At 40.5% G+C, this 17,225-nt stretch overlaps 1 protein-coding gene across 2 annotated transcripts in view; it reads right to left on the reverse strand.

The window, feature by feature from the left end:
* Positions 1 to 9,744: 9,744 nt before the first annotated feature.
* The window catches only part of NFATC3 (nuclear factor of activated T cells 3), a 65,465-nt gene continuing 57,984 nt past the window's right edge, over positions 9,745 to 17,225 (reverse strand). For both annotated transcript variants that reach the window (XM_040075075.2, XM_040075074.2), the window contains one exon: positions 9,745 to 13,206. In XM_040075075.2, coding sequence (XP_039931009.1) covers positions 13,082 to 13,206 — 125 coding nt within the window. In that variant the 3' untranslated portion in view covers positions 9,745 to 13,081. The remainder of the gene's footprint in view (positions 13,207 to 17,225) is intronic.

The raw sequence follows: 17,225 nt of genomic DNA on the forward strand, positions 1-17,225 counted from the left end.
AAATTTCCTATTAAAAACACTCCATCATCTGTTCCCCAAATCAGCAGTGGAACACTGAAAGCCAAGAGATGAGTTTCTCAGTACCTTTCTTTCTGAGTACTTTTGGAATGCACAGTGCTTTGCAGGTCCCTGTTTAGATGGTGTTGTGAGACAGCAGCTGTGCAGAATGGTAACTGCTGTGACAATCCCCATCACTGGGAGATGTTGAGAGAATACCAGTGACCCTCTCTTCTCTCCTAAATGGGTTTTGCTGTTGTGCTTTAGGAATTACATAAAGACATTTCATGCTTGCTGCCCTTCAATCACCCCAAACTTGATAGATGTTTTTCAGGAATGGCAAAGAAAACCTAAGGTCTCAACCTCACTCCTCCACCAGCGGTGAGGTTTGTAGATAGATAACCATCAGGAATATGGAAAACAACCCAAACTAGTACCTGTCACTGTGATGGCTCTGTAGTGCCAAAAGCAGTAAAGCGTGGCAGGCTTGTTTGGGGCTTTTAGATATGAAAATGAAAGTGACAATTTATAGTAAGGATGACATCGTAATGTAGGTGTGAAAGGAAAGCTTTTGTCCTGCCTTGTGATGCTGACGAGCAGCTGCTCGGATTGTGCTTCCAGAACACCTCTGGCATGGCCTAGGCTGTGTTCCACTCTCAAGGGTCTCACACTGGTCTGGTTTTTGTGTACTCATTCCCTCTTCAGAATATGCCCTGGTCAGGGGGGAGGGCACTGTGTAAGCTCTGCATAGGGGGTATCTGCTGTGGGGTTCTCTTGAACCTCTCCCTGCATGGCCTGCACACACAGGCTGGATCAGCAATGTGCCCGGAGCAACAGCTCAGGTTTGCTCTGATATGCCCCAAGTAGAGATTTTGTTTGTGGAATGAGCTCATCTGGTTTTGGCCACATTGGAGCATATGAAGCATGATGTTAATATTTAGTCTAAAATTATCTTTGTTTTCTATGTGGTATCTGAACAGTGAATAAGATCAGCAGTTTGTGATTTTTTTTTTTAACTCATCCCCTCCCCCCCATAAATTGTTCAGACTTTCACTCTGAGGCACAAAGAAAGTTGTTTTTTTGAAGTAATTTTTGTGAACACAGTAAATGCAGTTCACTTCAGACCAATAATCAAACCACACATACAGCCTTTTGTCTCAACTCTATTAAAGTATTAAAGATAATGTTCTCTTGATAATGCTTCATGATGGGAAAGCATTCCTCTCTTTCAAAAATGCCTTTGCATTTATCTTACTGCAGCGTTCCCTAAAAGATTGCTAATGTGGAGCTTTATAAATAATCCTTTCTGCACTGCCGTAAAAGTAATTTAATGGGCATTTCTGGGAGGACAGGCCGATGGGAAGGTATTTATAGGAAGTATCAAGGGGTGCCTGACAAGTGAGGTGGATGGTTTGGCTTTCAGCGAGAGCTGGGAGTGAAGCTCGGTGTGGACGCTGGTGAAGCGAGGGCTCTGCTGTGCGGGGTGAGCACACTCTGTGCCTCCTGCTCCCAGCCCACCCAGCCTGTTCTGAGAACAGCTCTGCTCTGCAACCCTTGTAAACATTGCTCCAGCTGTGTGAAGCCACTGGAGTGACTGCAGTAGTTGCTGGAAGGCCAACCAAGGCCAGCCTTAATTATGCAGACAAAAAAGAGAAAATAATTTGAATGTTCCCAACACTGAGCAAACAACAAAGATTTCCTCTTAACCCTACTATAGAAGGAACACCTTTTTTCTGGAGCACACCTTTTTTTATTTCTGAAATGGCTCCTCTGCCTGAAAACCTTCACTGAATCATCAGTCCTCTCTGGCCATGCCTCTGAATCCAGCCTCTTTTGCCAGGTTTCTTCTTTCTTACAAAGGAGATTTTTCTGTGCAAAATTCTGCGCTGCTTTTTTAGAAAATTAGTTTGTAGAGGGTTGATTTGTTTTGATTCTTCTCACTTAATTTTTTGAGACATCCGGTGTGGGATACAGGAATCTGTTCTGTAGGAATTGATGCTGCCTTTCTTGAATATACCTTTATGTGTCCTTTTCTTTAGTTTTCTTTAGTTTTGCATTTTCTTTTGTGGAAACCATCAGTTGTGCAATACTGCCTTTCAGGTAGTGCTTTTAGTGGCAGGGGTAGATGGAAGACTTCCTGAGCAGTTGTGCATGGCTGGTGTTCGAAGCAATTGTTTCATGTGGTTTGGATGCTTCTCTACTTCTGTTGGAACAAAAGAGGGACGTCATATTAATTGTATATATATAAATTTTTCATTACTTTAAAATTAATAAAACTAGAAGCCTGTGTTAAAAATTTCTAGGGTTCATCCACCACCATCTGTTAGCTAAGTGAATGTGATGTTGGGGCATAAATAAGGCATTAGGTGAACTCAAATATCTTTTCATAACAGCAGAATATTGGAGCTGGGTGGAACTTTAAATATTAAATAGTAGGAACAGAATGGAGTGAGATAACTTTCTCTAACCAGGAGTTGGCATGAGGCATTGCTGCCACTGCAGATACGAAAAGCCCCTGAAGAGCTCTGTCCTGCCCCCTCCCCACGTTTTCTTCCTCTGAGTACAAGGGGGGCAGGGGGCTGGGTGTGAGTGCACCACCCAAGCCCACCTGATCTTAACTGGGAACTGGCCCTTCTCTTCTCCTCCCGAGGGGAATCTGATATGGACTCATCAAGTAGCATGAGGGGAGGGGAAAAGAGCCAATGCAGCTTAAAGTTCCCTTGGTTTGGGGCCGACTTTAGATAGTGATTTTTTCTGGGAGTAGGGAGGGAAATTGCTGATAAAGCTGTGAATTGTTGAAAGTTTGAGTTACGGGAAAGATCAGTGATGGAACAGCTCATGATCAATATGTTTGCAAAGACTGGGACTAAAAGGTGCACTTTGTAACCTATAAAACTCTAAAATGCTTTCTATATGTGACCTGAAATGTCAACCAAAACATATATGGGTTCTGGGAACTGGAGATCACAGTACTTAACAGAGATTTTATGTTATCTCTGTGGGACAGAATGGAAAATAAATCGGAATTCAAATGATAATTGCTTAAGAAAACATTTACCTTAGCCTGCACAAACCCAGGTAATTACGTAATGCCTACTTGAAACTCAGCTTTATTTCAGCTGGCCATGATACTTCTTAAATCTTGACTTTTTATTATAAATATTAAACGCTGCATTCCAACTGAGCGGAGGCTGTCTTCTTGGTGACTAACTTGATTTTGTTTTGCATTTATTTGAAGTACCCCATGATAGAAAGTTGGTTAAAGCAAAATTATAGCACAAATTGTCTATGATACAATGATACTGAATTATTAGTACATCCTAAGGTATCTGTGTATGTTACCAAAGGCTGTTCAGTGCTGTGATGTTCTGCCCTTTGTGAGCCTTGCAGTTCTAGTGTATTTTCAAAACCTGAATGGCCAGCAGGGAGCCTCCAGTATGGCCAACAGCTACTAGGAATTATTTGTGCTTGTCTGGCACATGTGCTGCAACTCTTCCTGGAGCTGTGCCTTTTGAATGGGGAACCTGCTCTGTTGGTATTTCAATTGAGTGGAAGAAGTCCTGGGTGGCTGGGTCACTTGCTAAAATGTCCTGAGGTCTCAGTTTTTACATTCACCGTGTGTGAGGATAAGGAATGCCTTGCAGTTACCCTGATTACTGTAACTAGCGGGAGTTAAGTGTGATTTAGGCTATGTATCAGTGTTTAATCATAATGCTCAGAGCAATCAGGTTAGTTGTTGTTTTATTTTTTAAAAACGACATAGGAGTAGAAATAGATAAACAACCAATCCTGTGTTTAGTCTACTTGCGTTTATACTGTGTGAGAAATCTGTCTTAGTGCAGTAATCAGCTTTGCTCTTTCCCTTTCTGATAACCTTACTAAAGGGTTTAACCTTTGTGTTTTCCACGTTTTTGGTGGGGTGTGTTTAGCTTTTACAGCCATTAATCTCACCTGATATCCCCTCTTTCTTCCAAATCCTACTCATTTTTTGGGTAGGAGAGTTGGCCACCCTTTTACTTACAATAAAGGCTGTTTCCCTTCCATATGTATGTAAACGTTTCCAGACATTGAGCATCAGTTCTTTTACTAAATTGCTTAAGTGTTTTGCCTGAGGTGTGGAATTCTCTCCCTTCTCTTGCGTTCCACCAAGGCCGTGTGTCAGTCTGAGTGCTGAAAGCAGAGCTGTGGTTCTATCACCTTATTGCTGGCTCTTGGGAGACACCAGACACTACCGAGTACCACTCAGGGGAGCAGATTTCCAACCTTTTCTCCTTCATAGTCTTCCCAGCATTTTCTTGTTCTAGAAGAAAATCTCTCCTGAACTCATCTGTGGTCAGCCCTGGGATGAACAATTGGCCGTGCTACCAGAGGTTCAGGCTGTGCTTTTCAGTGGGATTGATTGTATCTCGGTTAGCTGGCAGTTCTCCCCTTCTGGCTGTGAGATAGTCCCGTCAGTACCTGGAGACAGAAGCAGCAGGGACTTCTCTGGAGTTCGTACGGGGGACACTGTAGAGGCTGTGAACCTCCTGATGAGCCCTGGCTGGTTCAGTGCAGGCAAACCAAAGCTGTTTCCATCAGTGACCTTTCTGCATGTGAGATTTCATCTCCTATTCCTGCTTGTTCTGTTTGTTTTGTGGGAGTCCTACTGAGAGTAAAGTGACTCAAAATACACAAAAGGAGAGAAATAATTCAAACTGCATGTGATCTTAAACCTCCTTCTAAATTGCAAATATAAAACTAAAACTGGTTTGCCATTAACTTCTTGCTTTAAGCTGAATGTCTGTACCTTTGGGGAGCTCACAAAGTCTAACCTGGATTCAGGTGTGTGTTTCAGGAGCACTCACACATCGTTTGCCAGAAAAAGACCCCAGAGAACTGTCCTTTGTCAGCTTTTTTCTCACCCTGACTTTTCTTGGGGGGAATTAGAACTGCATTGGATCTCTATGTGAATTAAACTTTATAACACCCCTGGCCTCACACCCCAAGCTGCAATTTGTCTTTAAAAAAAAAAAAAAAAAAAAAAAAAATCTTAAAAGAAAGTCCTTTTGCTGTTGAGAGCAGGATCCTGATGGTACCTATGTGACTGAGAGTGAGTGGCAGTGACACCGAAAGAAGGTTTGACGCTTGTTTTAACAAATTTGAGAGCTTGGGAGACATTTCCAGAACAGCTGAACAACTGAGCTCCTTGAATCTCAATAATGTGATTTCTTTTTTGTTAACTCCACCCCTGTGGATATTTTATGTTGCATGGAGCCAGTGCTGATTCTGCTGCTGAGCCCATCTGCAGCACATCTCTAATCTCTACTGTCTGCAAAATGGCCTTCAGTGAAGCCACCCGAGTGTATTCGAATGAAAGAAACACTAGGTAGCTTGAAAGCTGTCTTACAAGCTGAGTGTGAAGACAACATTGAACTGCTTTCTAAATTTTTTCTACTTTGATTGTGAAAGACCGAGTCACTGTCTAAATATAATATTTAATGTCACTCAGAATTGTTGTTTTAAGTCACATCCTTCCAACCAAACAGGAATATATTTTTTGTCGTTAGGTGATAGAATTCCATTTCACTCATCTGGTCCAGATGGTGTTTGACCTGCAAAGAGTTCATGTGCTGTTGGAAAAAATATTGAGCTTAGCGTACTATATGTGAAAATGATACAAAGTCATGAAGGCAGAGTCTCTGTGGGGTAGGTGTCCGGGCAGGAAGGCACAAATAGCCCAGAAAAACTGAACAATTTACATTAGAACATACCCTGCTTAGCCAGTGGTATGTTTAACTGTTGCTTATCTAAAAGATGATTTTTGTTGCATTACTGCTGTCTAAAAAGTATATCTAAGAAGAATTTTGTGAGAGATTTTCCTGCTCTTTGCTATGAAGTAGATGAGGTCAGCCTTTTTTTGGGAGTGGAAGCCTGTAATTGAAGACAGACCTGCTCTGTAACCAAAATATTTTCTCTTTTTATTTTTTTTCCTTTTTTTCTGTCTTTTGTGTGTTTTGTATTCCTCTTTCTAGCTAAGGAAACCATATGGGTCTCCAGTGTCATTTTAGCAGCTGGATTAGTTCCCAAAGCGTTTAGGCTTGGGCAAGCAGCATTTGAGTCTCTCAGCAAACTCTGCTGACAGCCACAAAATGTATGGCTGTGCCTCTCCAAGCCACGATGTCATTCAGCTTGGGATCTGGCCAGTGTTGGATCGCTTCTTCTCCTCCATTGTTTGTGCAACTTTTCCATTATAACTTCTGTCAGTGGTGAGGTCAGATGGCAATGATGACATTCTTGGCATAGCTTCTTTTTTCATATCCTTAGAAAAAAATAATCCCATAGTAGCACTTAGTTCAGTTTCAGTATTGCCTTATTTGTCCTATTGGCTTGATGGCTTATACCCCTCCTCCAGCTACTGTGACTACAGCCAGGCAAATGTCACAGGGTGCTATTTGCTGTTATTTGAATAAAGTTATCCTTGACCTCTCATATTTGCTTTCTGTTGAAGATTTTATTAGCAAATTTTTATTCCTGGTAAGGGAAGAAATGGTGGGAACATGGAAATGCAGAAATGCATGTACTGGCAAAAGAGCGTGTGCTGATCAGTGCAGCTGGAGACAGAAACATTTGCAGCAGAACTGCTCACACAGCTGGGACCTGAGCAGGAGCTGCTGTGACAGGCAGGTGTGAGGATTAATGTCCTATGAGCAACCTTTCCACCTGGACACCCTGCCTAGAAAACACACAGGGTAAAGTTGAACCAATGGCAGTTAAACTGGAAATCTGCACTTCTGCTGTCAACTGCAGCTATTCCTGACCTCTAAATGGTTGTTGCACCTTTGTTATGATGCAATTCTTAAAATGGCAAACCTTGAAAGTAAATCTTAATTCATTAAATCATAGAAAACCAGTGCTTTGGGCAGGCTGTGCAGTAGCTCTGGAGGCATTTGTTCAAATGACGGAAGACTGGAAAAATCTGTTCTTGCATCATAATTAGAGAACTTCCTATTTGAAAACAGTGACATACTGACTGCTAAAAGTTCCTCTTGTCCTTTTCCAATACATTGCAAGAAGGACTTGGCTGGTGGATACACCAGGGAGTTCTTGGGATATTTACAAACAGATCCTTCTATTGCTGTGAGAAAAAAATTATGATGAATGTAGGACAACACTCAGCTATTCTATGCTGCGTGTTTGTTGCAGTAGTTGTGCCACCTTGGCAGAGAGTAATCCATCACACCTTTTGTACCAAGCTGTAGTAAATTTAGGAATGTAACCCTGACCTTTCATGCCGTGTCCTAAAAAATGCTCTGTGCCAGCCTAAATCCTTGATGTTAGTGTTACAGCCAGAACCTTGAGTATGTGAAGTTGGGCTTAGGAACTTTTGTCTTTGATTCCAGAATCTGCAGTCATTAATGCGTGGAGGTGTTTACTGAGAGGTGCTGCACTTGTTAATGTGTAGGGTGGTTACTGTTTTTTATAATTGCCTGTTTGCTAGAAAATGTTTGCCTTCCCAACCATCAGGATTTTCAGCATGCTGCTTCCTTGGTCTTTCCCGCTTTTATTATAAGAAGGACCTTTCTAAGTCATCAGTCATTTATCATTCCACTGTCACAAGAACCTGGAAGAGTAGTTTTTTCCTTTTTCCTCCAACTTCATATGATACCACTGATTATCCGGCACTGCATTCCCAAACAATATTTTCATATTGAGCCCTCTTTAGGTACATTACTTTTCTTTGATCAAAATTTACAGAAAAGAAAAAGCATTCTTCCAGCTCTTACCAGCAGGTGTCACAGCAATGACAGGAAGGAAGAGATAAGTGTTTGTTTGTTTGTTTTTGTTTTTTTCAGTTCCTAGTAATAGAAACCACCAATGAATTGAAAACTTCATACTTGTAGAAACAGCTTGAGAAATTCTATAGCCTGACTTTTCTAGTGGATCAATCTTTTCAAAAACAAGATCCATGGAGCATCCATGTCTTTGCAACATAAATATTCTTTTTCTATTGCTTCTGTATCTTACTCTGTTTTTTTTCCTTCTGTTTTCTTTTGCAGGTAGCAGATGTTAACAAAGGTAACAGTAGGTTATTGTAAATAATTTCTTCAGAGGATCTCTGCAAATGACAATGCTTTATGTGCATTAAGTATGACTGATAAAAATTATACTTTTAGCAGGCAGAATAAAGTTCAGTATTAACTTCTTTACCAGAGAAGTCTGTATGCAAAACTATGCATGAATTTGAGTATATTGAAAATCCTTTTTTCTTTTCCGTGGCCTTTTACATACTTCACTCACTACAGCAGGGGCTAGTTCCTGAATACTATTATTGTAAATTAACTGAAGCCAAGGGGCAAAGAAAGAATGTGGGGAGAAAACAGCTCAGTCCTCACCTTATTCAGTCCAGTGGAGCACATGGTAGACTCAGGGCATGCAGTGGTATTTTGAGTTAGGCAGGGAAAGAGAGAGGTCCAGAAACCAACAGCAGGAAGAAGACAGCACAAGTAATGCTGTGGAATATTGTGACAAAATACTGGCTACAATATGAGAATTAAAAGGCCTTGATTTCTGCCAGCATTTCCTTTGGGTTTTGGTCCTGGTAAACTTCTGGCTACTCTTCTAAAGGAACTGACTTTAGCAGGACATTTCCTCCCTGCCTGGAATAAAGTCTCGTCTGTTCAACAACAGCGTGTCAGCGCAGAGCTCTATCCGCCCTGGGGACTGCAGAGCCTCTCCTGTCCCACCCCGTCCAGCCCACTTGCATCCGAAAGGCGACGTGAATTGACGGCAAAGGAGACGCAGTCAATGGCTTATTGCTGGTGTCGGTGTGTGCTAATTATACCCTGGGTAATCACCCTACAGAACACGTGAACAGCTTTCAAACTGCCGGGGCTATTTTTACTAAACCTCGGCTATATTTACCCTGCATTTGGTTGGTGGCACTTGAGCATCCCCTTTCTGGTGTATTTATAGCTCAAAGCAGCACTGAAGGTAACGGGCCGGGACAGGCGCTTCGAGGGACGCTAATCCATCCCAGCCTGGCCGTGCCTCCCTGGGAAGGCGAGCCGAGATCCTGCTCCTGCCCCGGCCAGGTGAGCATGGGCAGCCAAAGGCCGGAGCTTTGGTCCGTGCTCGCTCTGGAACAGTCCCACACGTCACTGGGATTCCACGGGGAAGGAAAGGGCCCGGCAAGAGACTGCAGGGGAGATAAACCCCTTTTCAGTAGCACCAAGATCACTGAAATGAGATACACGTTGTAAGGCCTGACTTTGCCCACAGGGACTTCCCTCGGTACTGCCTGATTGGCCAGGATTTGGCAAATTAAACTTTGTTGGAATTTCACACTCATTTCAGAAACAGTTTAACTACATCTTGGCTATGACAGTGTCCTTTCAGGAATGGAAAATACTGTTTATGATGAACTCCCCTGAATAATTATTTCTGGAAAAATCTTTCAAAAGAATTTTGTGATTGTCTAATTGAAACAATAACACTTGCAGAGAAGGAAGCAGCAGTAGTGAGCAGACTGATACTCTGCCAGCACTCTGATCAGTTCTTACACAGGCGGAGGTTCACTGTTGCTGCCTCTAATGTGAGCCCCAAACTCTCTGTCAGATTGTTCAAAATCACCACTCTTCCGGGGGAATATCCAGTGTCCCTCACTTCCTCTGTCCCAGCCTGGCACAGCTGGTAACCACTGCATCCCAAAAAGAGTTTCTTCCCACTGTGTTTGGCTCCGCATTTTAAATAAATGACAATGCATTTGCATTATTTTTATTTATTTGAACACTATGATTTAAGAGCCTAAATGCAAGTTTTTCCCTTTATTTCTGCAAGTAGCACTGCAATCATAACTTACAAAAATGTTTAAAATACAAAATGTACATGAAATTACAATACAAGGCTCTGTAAACATCTAGAACTTAATCTTTATTGTCCCACATTTTTAAATATAAAACTTCAATTTGAATGATTTCCGAACCTCAAGGAATGACATCCATTATGAGTATCAAAAATAGAGTTTCAAAGCTTTGTATCAGAACAAAACTGGGGTTTTTTATTCTTTGGTTTAAAAAGGGTGGCAGTTCCCCTGATAACAGGTAAGTTTTACTACAGAAATTCAGATTGCTAGTTTATGGTAATTTCAGAACTCACCCCTGTCCCCCTGGATTAATATGCTACCCCTTTATTTTCTTTTCCTGAACATTGATCTTTGACCCTCCTTATAGAAAAGCTACCTCATCATTAAGGCTTTCCTTCAGGATAATCTAAGTTATTAAAAATTTTTGGAAAAGTACTCAGGGAGAAGACAGGACTTAAGGGCAAGGAAGTGGATGCCAACAAAATATTAACAGTTGCCAGGTTCTGTTGTTTAATTAAATTTGCATAGTCCAATAGAGATCGTGTGCTTTTTATACCACTAAAATTATACAAGATTAACAGTCTTTATCTACGTTATCACACAAGCTAAAATAAAATTAAGACCCTTGTATTGAAGCTTTTACAAGGCAAATACAAAACTGCTTTAGTATCCAAAGCTATATTTTTTTAAATTTCATTTTTAAATAGGAAAGCATTTCTATGTCTACAGGCATCAAGGTATTTAAAGGCATCAGAAAATTTAGTGCATAGCAACTCCGGATTGTTTGGGCTCCTATATTTTAGGTACAGTGTGAATTCCAGCTACTTGGAGAACTTGCAAGGAGAGTCTGTACCAGCAGGATAAAGGAGCATAAATCCCATACAGTATGAAAAGCTTTCAGTCAGAATTCTCCTACAAACAATGGTTAATGCAAAAGACCCAATACATGAATGAAAACTGGAACATGCCTTGCCACCAGCACACGCTCTGAGACAATTACATACTTACTGCATTGTGTGGTTTGGTTTGTTTTGAAGGTGTTAAAATATAAGATGTATTTCTGAGCATGTGAGTTCTTTCTAGGATCTTTAACGTACATGAGTAGAGGACAGAGTAAAGCACCATTGCTGAGGGACAATTACAATATCACACTTTTCAGATTCCAGCCCTGCCAATTATTTCCTGCAAATGTCAAGATTTGCACCACTGAACAGTACATTCACAAAAAGGATGCTTAAGATTCCCAGCAGGTACATAGTGGCCTTGCATAAAGTTGTTTGAAATAATTATGAAACATCAAGTTAGTAGCCTCAGGCTGCACTCTTAAAATAAGTACATGATAAAATTACAATTTTACCCACTTGATATATGGTCTTTAAATGTTCATGATTCAGCTATTACAGAGATGCGATTACAGCTACTGTAAGGGTATTGCTTGGGCACTGACCTCACCCTAGATGTAAGGTTCTGTGTGCAAACAGCTCAGTGGAAGGTTTCCCCACCACTGTTTGCCAGAACGCAACAGCAGTGGAAGCTGTGTTTACTCTCCCAGGTGTTCTAACTCAGCACTGCTCTCCTGTCAGACCCTTTCATTCATGGGAAGGCTACAAAGAGCGTGTACTCCCCATGTGCCAACTGCTAAAATGGTCACACTTGTCTGAACTCGATCCAATGCAAATATACTTGCCAATTTTCTAACTCTTTGTGTCAATGCACTCTCAATTTTTGTTAGATTGTCATGGCTCACCCAAGTGAGCAACCAGAAGGAACACCTCAGTTGTTCTGAGGTTCCATGTAGTGCTGACCTTGCTTTGCCATGGCGGGTGCTCCCTGTGTGTTCCATGGAGGGAAGCTCTGTAAAGGAGCGACTCCTGGGGGAGGGAAATGTGTGCGGCCTCCACAGGCAGTGGCAGATCCTCTCCGCAGGGTCTAATGGGAAAGGCCAGAGATTTTTAAATAATGATGTAAACAGATTGTTTCAAATTCATCAGCTTATGGGGATAAGGGAGACGCATCCTCAGAGCACAGCACGGAGTTTACTGCTGCTGTGATGAATCTTGTGTATTTCTTTGGTAGCTCCTGCTTCACACCTTTAAAATTAAACATGGACACATCCTACTGCCTAACCACTAATTCGCAGTAAATTACTTTTTAGCAAAGTGACATTTACAAACAGCCTGAATTTAAGGAGCTGTAACTGTCATCTCCTTAGGACTTCCAAGTGGCATGGTCGGGCATACAGCATATAAAAGATACAGATGTGATCAAATGATTTATTGCATTGAAAACTTAAATGCCACTGAATTGGTGATTTCAAAACCATATTCGGCAGGGATAATGGGAACATTTAGATCCTCAGCAAACATTAAATTTTCTCCTGTGTCTAACATGGCTTTGATGTTGTTCTTTAATCTAAAATCCTACTGCTCAAATTTGATTACAAATGTAACTTTCTAAGAAAAAGCTATTTCAAGAAGGAGCCTGTGCTAATAAAGATCAGGAAGATTATCCACAAAGTTATAAAAGTTAAATTTTGGAATGTAATTTCTATCCCAACACTTTCATGATGGAATGGTCCTTTTGCAGCCTATCAAGTAACATCTTCAGTTTATAAACAAGTGCAGATCTACATTTGGCTTTGCTTCCTATGAATCTAAGAAAAGAAAACACTACAGTATTCATATACACAATGGCTTCCGTGGCATTGGCTTCAGATGACAGGTATGATTTGCCACTGGAAGATCTTATTAAGAAAAAAATTAAACAACAGAAGCTTTAAAGGCTTTCCAAAATGACCAAAAGGTGTTACAAATCATCCGTTACAAACTATACTACCACTAAGGGCAAGCAGCACACTGAAGATGTGCATTAAATCTTCCACGTTCAGGACTGTGAATATTATAAGAGCAAACTAACATCTCCACACATCTGAAGCACTTAAAATATAAAAGTATTCTATTTAAATGCAAAAAGCAAAGCTTGTTTGTAACTTTAAAACAGTTAAAATATCTGGTGTAGATTCTGTGTGTCCATTTTAAGTCTCTTTACAGCATCTGAGGAACTAAAAATGCTCTGTCTCTACATTAAAAATGTAACCCACTAAAAGGGCTTTGCAAGGATCCACTGTTCCAGTTCATAAAGGCCACAGAGTTGGAAGCACAGCAAGTCTAAAGAGGAAGAGGATGAAGAAATATTCAGAGAAACCGTGAAGTTTTCATGGATGTTGAGTCGTTAGCTTATCCATTACTGGATTCCATCAGATATTCTTGTCTCCAGAGATCCAGAACACGTACGTGCAGGCTGGCTGGCTGCTGTTGTTCCATGTGACACTGAGATCTGTGACATATCTCTTCCTATGATCTCATTCACTACAAAAAAAGAAGAAATATTAAAAAGTGACAGTTTTTATGCTTTCTAAAAGGCAGAACTCATCAGTACAACCCTTTTAAAAAGAAATACTTTCAGTGCTAAGCCTTGATGCTGTTACATAACAGGAGATGAATGAGGAGCCTGGCTTCAGCAACAGTTAAGTAAGGGGGGAAAGAAAGTCCTGCCATAATCCATGCTGGAGACTCCCTAAGCCCCTTGAAGAAAATAAGCATGAGTATTCATGACACACAGGTAACTGAAAGGCAAAGCACAGGTCAGGTTTATTGAGATTTCCCCACAGAACTCCTTCAGTTCAAGAGTGTGGCAAGCATAACAAATAACTCTGACGTTAAACTCTTTCAGGCTACTAACAGAACTTCCTCAGAACTTGGATTCAGGTTAATAGAATACTCTTTTTAAATTGGGCCAGTTTTCTGAATACTTGCATTTCTGAAACCACAGTAACTAAATTTTATCAGTAAATTTCTCTCCTGAAAGATTTAGGACAGACTAATATGCAGGCCAGTTTGCATATCCATGTGTATCAACTTTGGCAAGGTTTGAGCAACTTGTACTATTTAAAAGTGAGGGGCACCTCCATGAATGTGACAAAGTTAACCGAGGTTATTAAGAAATTACGATCTTGGAATATTACTCTAAATCTTATACAACTGATTGAAGGACAATTGAGGTTGGAAGATGATAAAAATTATCATTTTAAAGGCTAAGTGTAAAAGTAGTGATAGAAATCTCTATTTTACAAAAATGGACCTTGGTAATGTTATCAAAGAAAATTGAGTAACATTCTACATGGACATGACAAATATCACATTAAATAATAATGACAATTTTTAGAAAAATATTAGACTATAACCACAATCTAAATTACTGTTTCACTGTTAGAGGCAATGAGTCCTGTTGATTCCCATTACTGAGAGGGCAGCAGGTTATAGTATCTCTTTCTCAGCAAGACTTTGAATAGAGGCTTTTCCTTAATCATTGACATGAGTTTGCTTGGACCTTCTATAGACAGGTATTTAATGGATCCTTTTGTTGACTAAGGACCATTCTTATGTTTGAAACGTTTTGTTCTGTTAATAAGCTGCTTCTATTGAACATCTTAACAGAGCTGGAAGCCAGGCTTTTTGCTACTTCGTTCTCCATTGGGTAACTTTACAGAACAGTGTTGATGCACTTCACCACCTTTCCTAATGCTTCCTTAATTTTTCATATCAGGATTTAGTTTCCTACTAACCATTCCTGTCTGGTAGAAGCATAACAAAATCAATCTACTGATGGTGTAAATTGCTCATTGTGTTTATAGCACTGAACAGCCTGAGCATTGTCCTTTGTGGCAGCAGGATCGTAAGTGGTTCTGAAAGAAAATGTATTAGTATTGTGAACGCACTGGAGTCCATGTAACATAGAAAATCCAGCTTTGGAAAGAGGTTGTGTCTATATTCTTTAAAGCTGCTCAGAAAGCATTAAAACCACCTCCTGTCACAGCCCTGTGTGTAAGGGAGGAGGTGTTTGTGATCTACAACTCCATCACTGCAACGGTTTTCTCCTCAGAAGTGCAAGGACAACTTGTTACACACATGGTGCTGAACCCGAAGGTTCTAACAGGTCACACACGCTATGGAAAAGCCAATTCCCTCAAACATTCCAAGATTTGTAATTTATCTGGCTTCAAAGCAACCTGAACTTCACTGCACTATGACACTGGAAATTGTGTGACTGCAGGTAGGGCACTTTCCCAAGTATTTTCATTAGGCCAAAGCAATGCATAAGTAAACATCTGTTAAGAAAAAAACAAACCCGTGACTTTTTATTTTTTAAACAAATTATTGATGTTCATTCATAAGAACTGTGCTCCACCAGCTTCTGTCAGGGCATAAATTACCTTGCTCTAAGGACCTCCAACAGCTCCTATCTACAGAACAGTAGCTTTGTACAAATCAAGTGTCCCAGCTGTTCAGTACTGCTAAAACTTTCATGAGTGCTACTACTAAAACCGTTAAAATAACATTTTGAAGTTCAGTATTTTGAAATTATGAGTTACTTCCCTTAAGTTTTGATGGCTGATCTGTATCTGTACTAGCACCATCAGCACAAACGGATCTGTCCTGCAATGTTTTGTAGTTCCCACAGGTAGAGGTGTTTAAGTGAACAGCACGTAGCCATTGGCACTGCGTTCTCCTTAAAACACATTACACTGAAGACAATAGCTGGTCACATGGGGTTTTATTTGCCAAACTCCTGCAGAAGTCATTATGTAGAATATTAAAGCTACAGGTTAGTTTGTGTTGCTTTGTTCTAACTAATCACTGATTTGTTTATAAGAAGCTGTTTTGTAGCTCAGTGGGGTTTTTTGCAACACTTTTAGCACGTGGTGAATACAGATTTATCTAGTTTACATGGATTGCCATTAGAAACATCTCCCATTTCTTAGGCAAATGCAGGACAATGTCTTCATTCCAACAGAGAATTCTAGTGGAGAAATCTTACTTATCCCAGTGACTTTGTAAGAATTGCTAATTTATAAAACCAACCAGTATTTAAGTGTGCTTTTTTCAAAGTAAGTATGTAAATCAGCGTTCTGCCAGAGCACCTTGCAGGCCTCAAGAAAAGGCCAAAATGCTTTTCCTGCTGTGTCTGGCCATGGTGTTTTTTCAGAGACCTTGGCCTTCCACCTAACACACCTTCCTATTTTACACTTCCCAGGAATGTCCATTTCAGCTGTCTGGAACTCTGTACCCAACAAATGGACTGAGGGAAGCCTGCAGACTGCAGAAGACTCTCCATTGATTAGATGAGGTACAGATGAGGGTAAAAATAAAGGCTTCAAGGAAAGCAGAACTTACAGAAGACAGCAGCTCAGATCAGTCTCTAATATTTCATGGCATATATAATATTCATAAAATACCAGCATAATTGGAACTTGTCTTTCTGATGGGGAACAGTATAAATTAAAGCAGTTTAAAATGTAAATCATATGTCAGCAAGAAGAGAGAAAATCCTGCACAAAAATGTACAAGGTTGAAGGCAAAATCATACAGCATTTTCCTTTTGTATTAAAGACCAAAAGAAAAAACCAAAGGTCAGTATTTGAATGGATGACATGTCACCTTCTTCCAGTGAGGGGCAAGCACGCAGCACCTGCTTTAACCAGTGATTAAAACTGAAAACTTAATTCATGTGCATAAATACAGGTTTTCTACAACATTGTCTAGCAAAACTCAAGTTCTTCAGGTGACAAATTAGGAGAAGAAAAAATTTCAACAATTCTGACAAAGGACAAACTCAGGCTCTACTGCTGATGCGTTAAAAACAAAAGAAAATTTCTTTACTTTTAAAAAACCACTTTATCCCACCTTTCCTAGTTTTGACTATGGGCTGTAGGGGCTACTCTGCCCTAAAAATATAGCTAGAAAGATTTCATACTCCCTTTTTGCTTAACCTTAAGAGCCATACCATTAGCAACTAGACACTGGGAAAGCAGCATTTTGTTGAGCCTTCTTGTGTTGATACCATTTCGTTTCTTCAGCACAAGTTTGCAGGGGAAGGCTGCAGAGCTTGTTTGGGATTCAGTAACACTGCTTTGTCTGCCAGGTTCATGTGTGTTTTGTAGTTCATACTTTTGCTGCCTCTTTGGAGAGAGCCAATTTCATCAGACTTTAGATGAACAGTTGTGCAAGTAGGACCTTGACTTTTCAGTCCACTGCCCCCTGCAGTTACATCCCTGCCTGTTTGGTACCTCTGGTGCCAGGTGTTGACTTCTGATCCCACAGCCTGGACCTCTGCTCACGCCTCAAGTCAAGAGGAACCAGAAATGTCTTACACACTAAATCATTACAGAGCCCTTGCTAATATTTAGTAATCATTTGGTATCTACGGATACCTAAAATTATTCTGAGTGGATGACATCAAAAATGTTACGATCTCTTTTCTGTGCAAACAGTCCAGGCACTAATCCTGAAATAATGACTGGAGTGGGTGAAAAGAGAGAGGGGTGCAT

Source organism: Hirundo rustica, chromosome 11 (assembly GCF_015227805.2).
Source record: "Hirundo rustica isolate bHirRus1 chromosome 11, bHirRus1.pri.v3, whole genome shotgun sequence".
Taxonomy (NCBI): domain Eukaryota; kingdom Metazoa; phylum Chordata; class Aves; order Passeriformes; family Hirundinidae; genus Hirundo; species Hirundo rustica.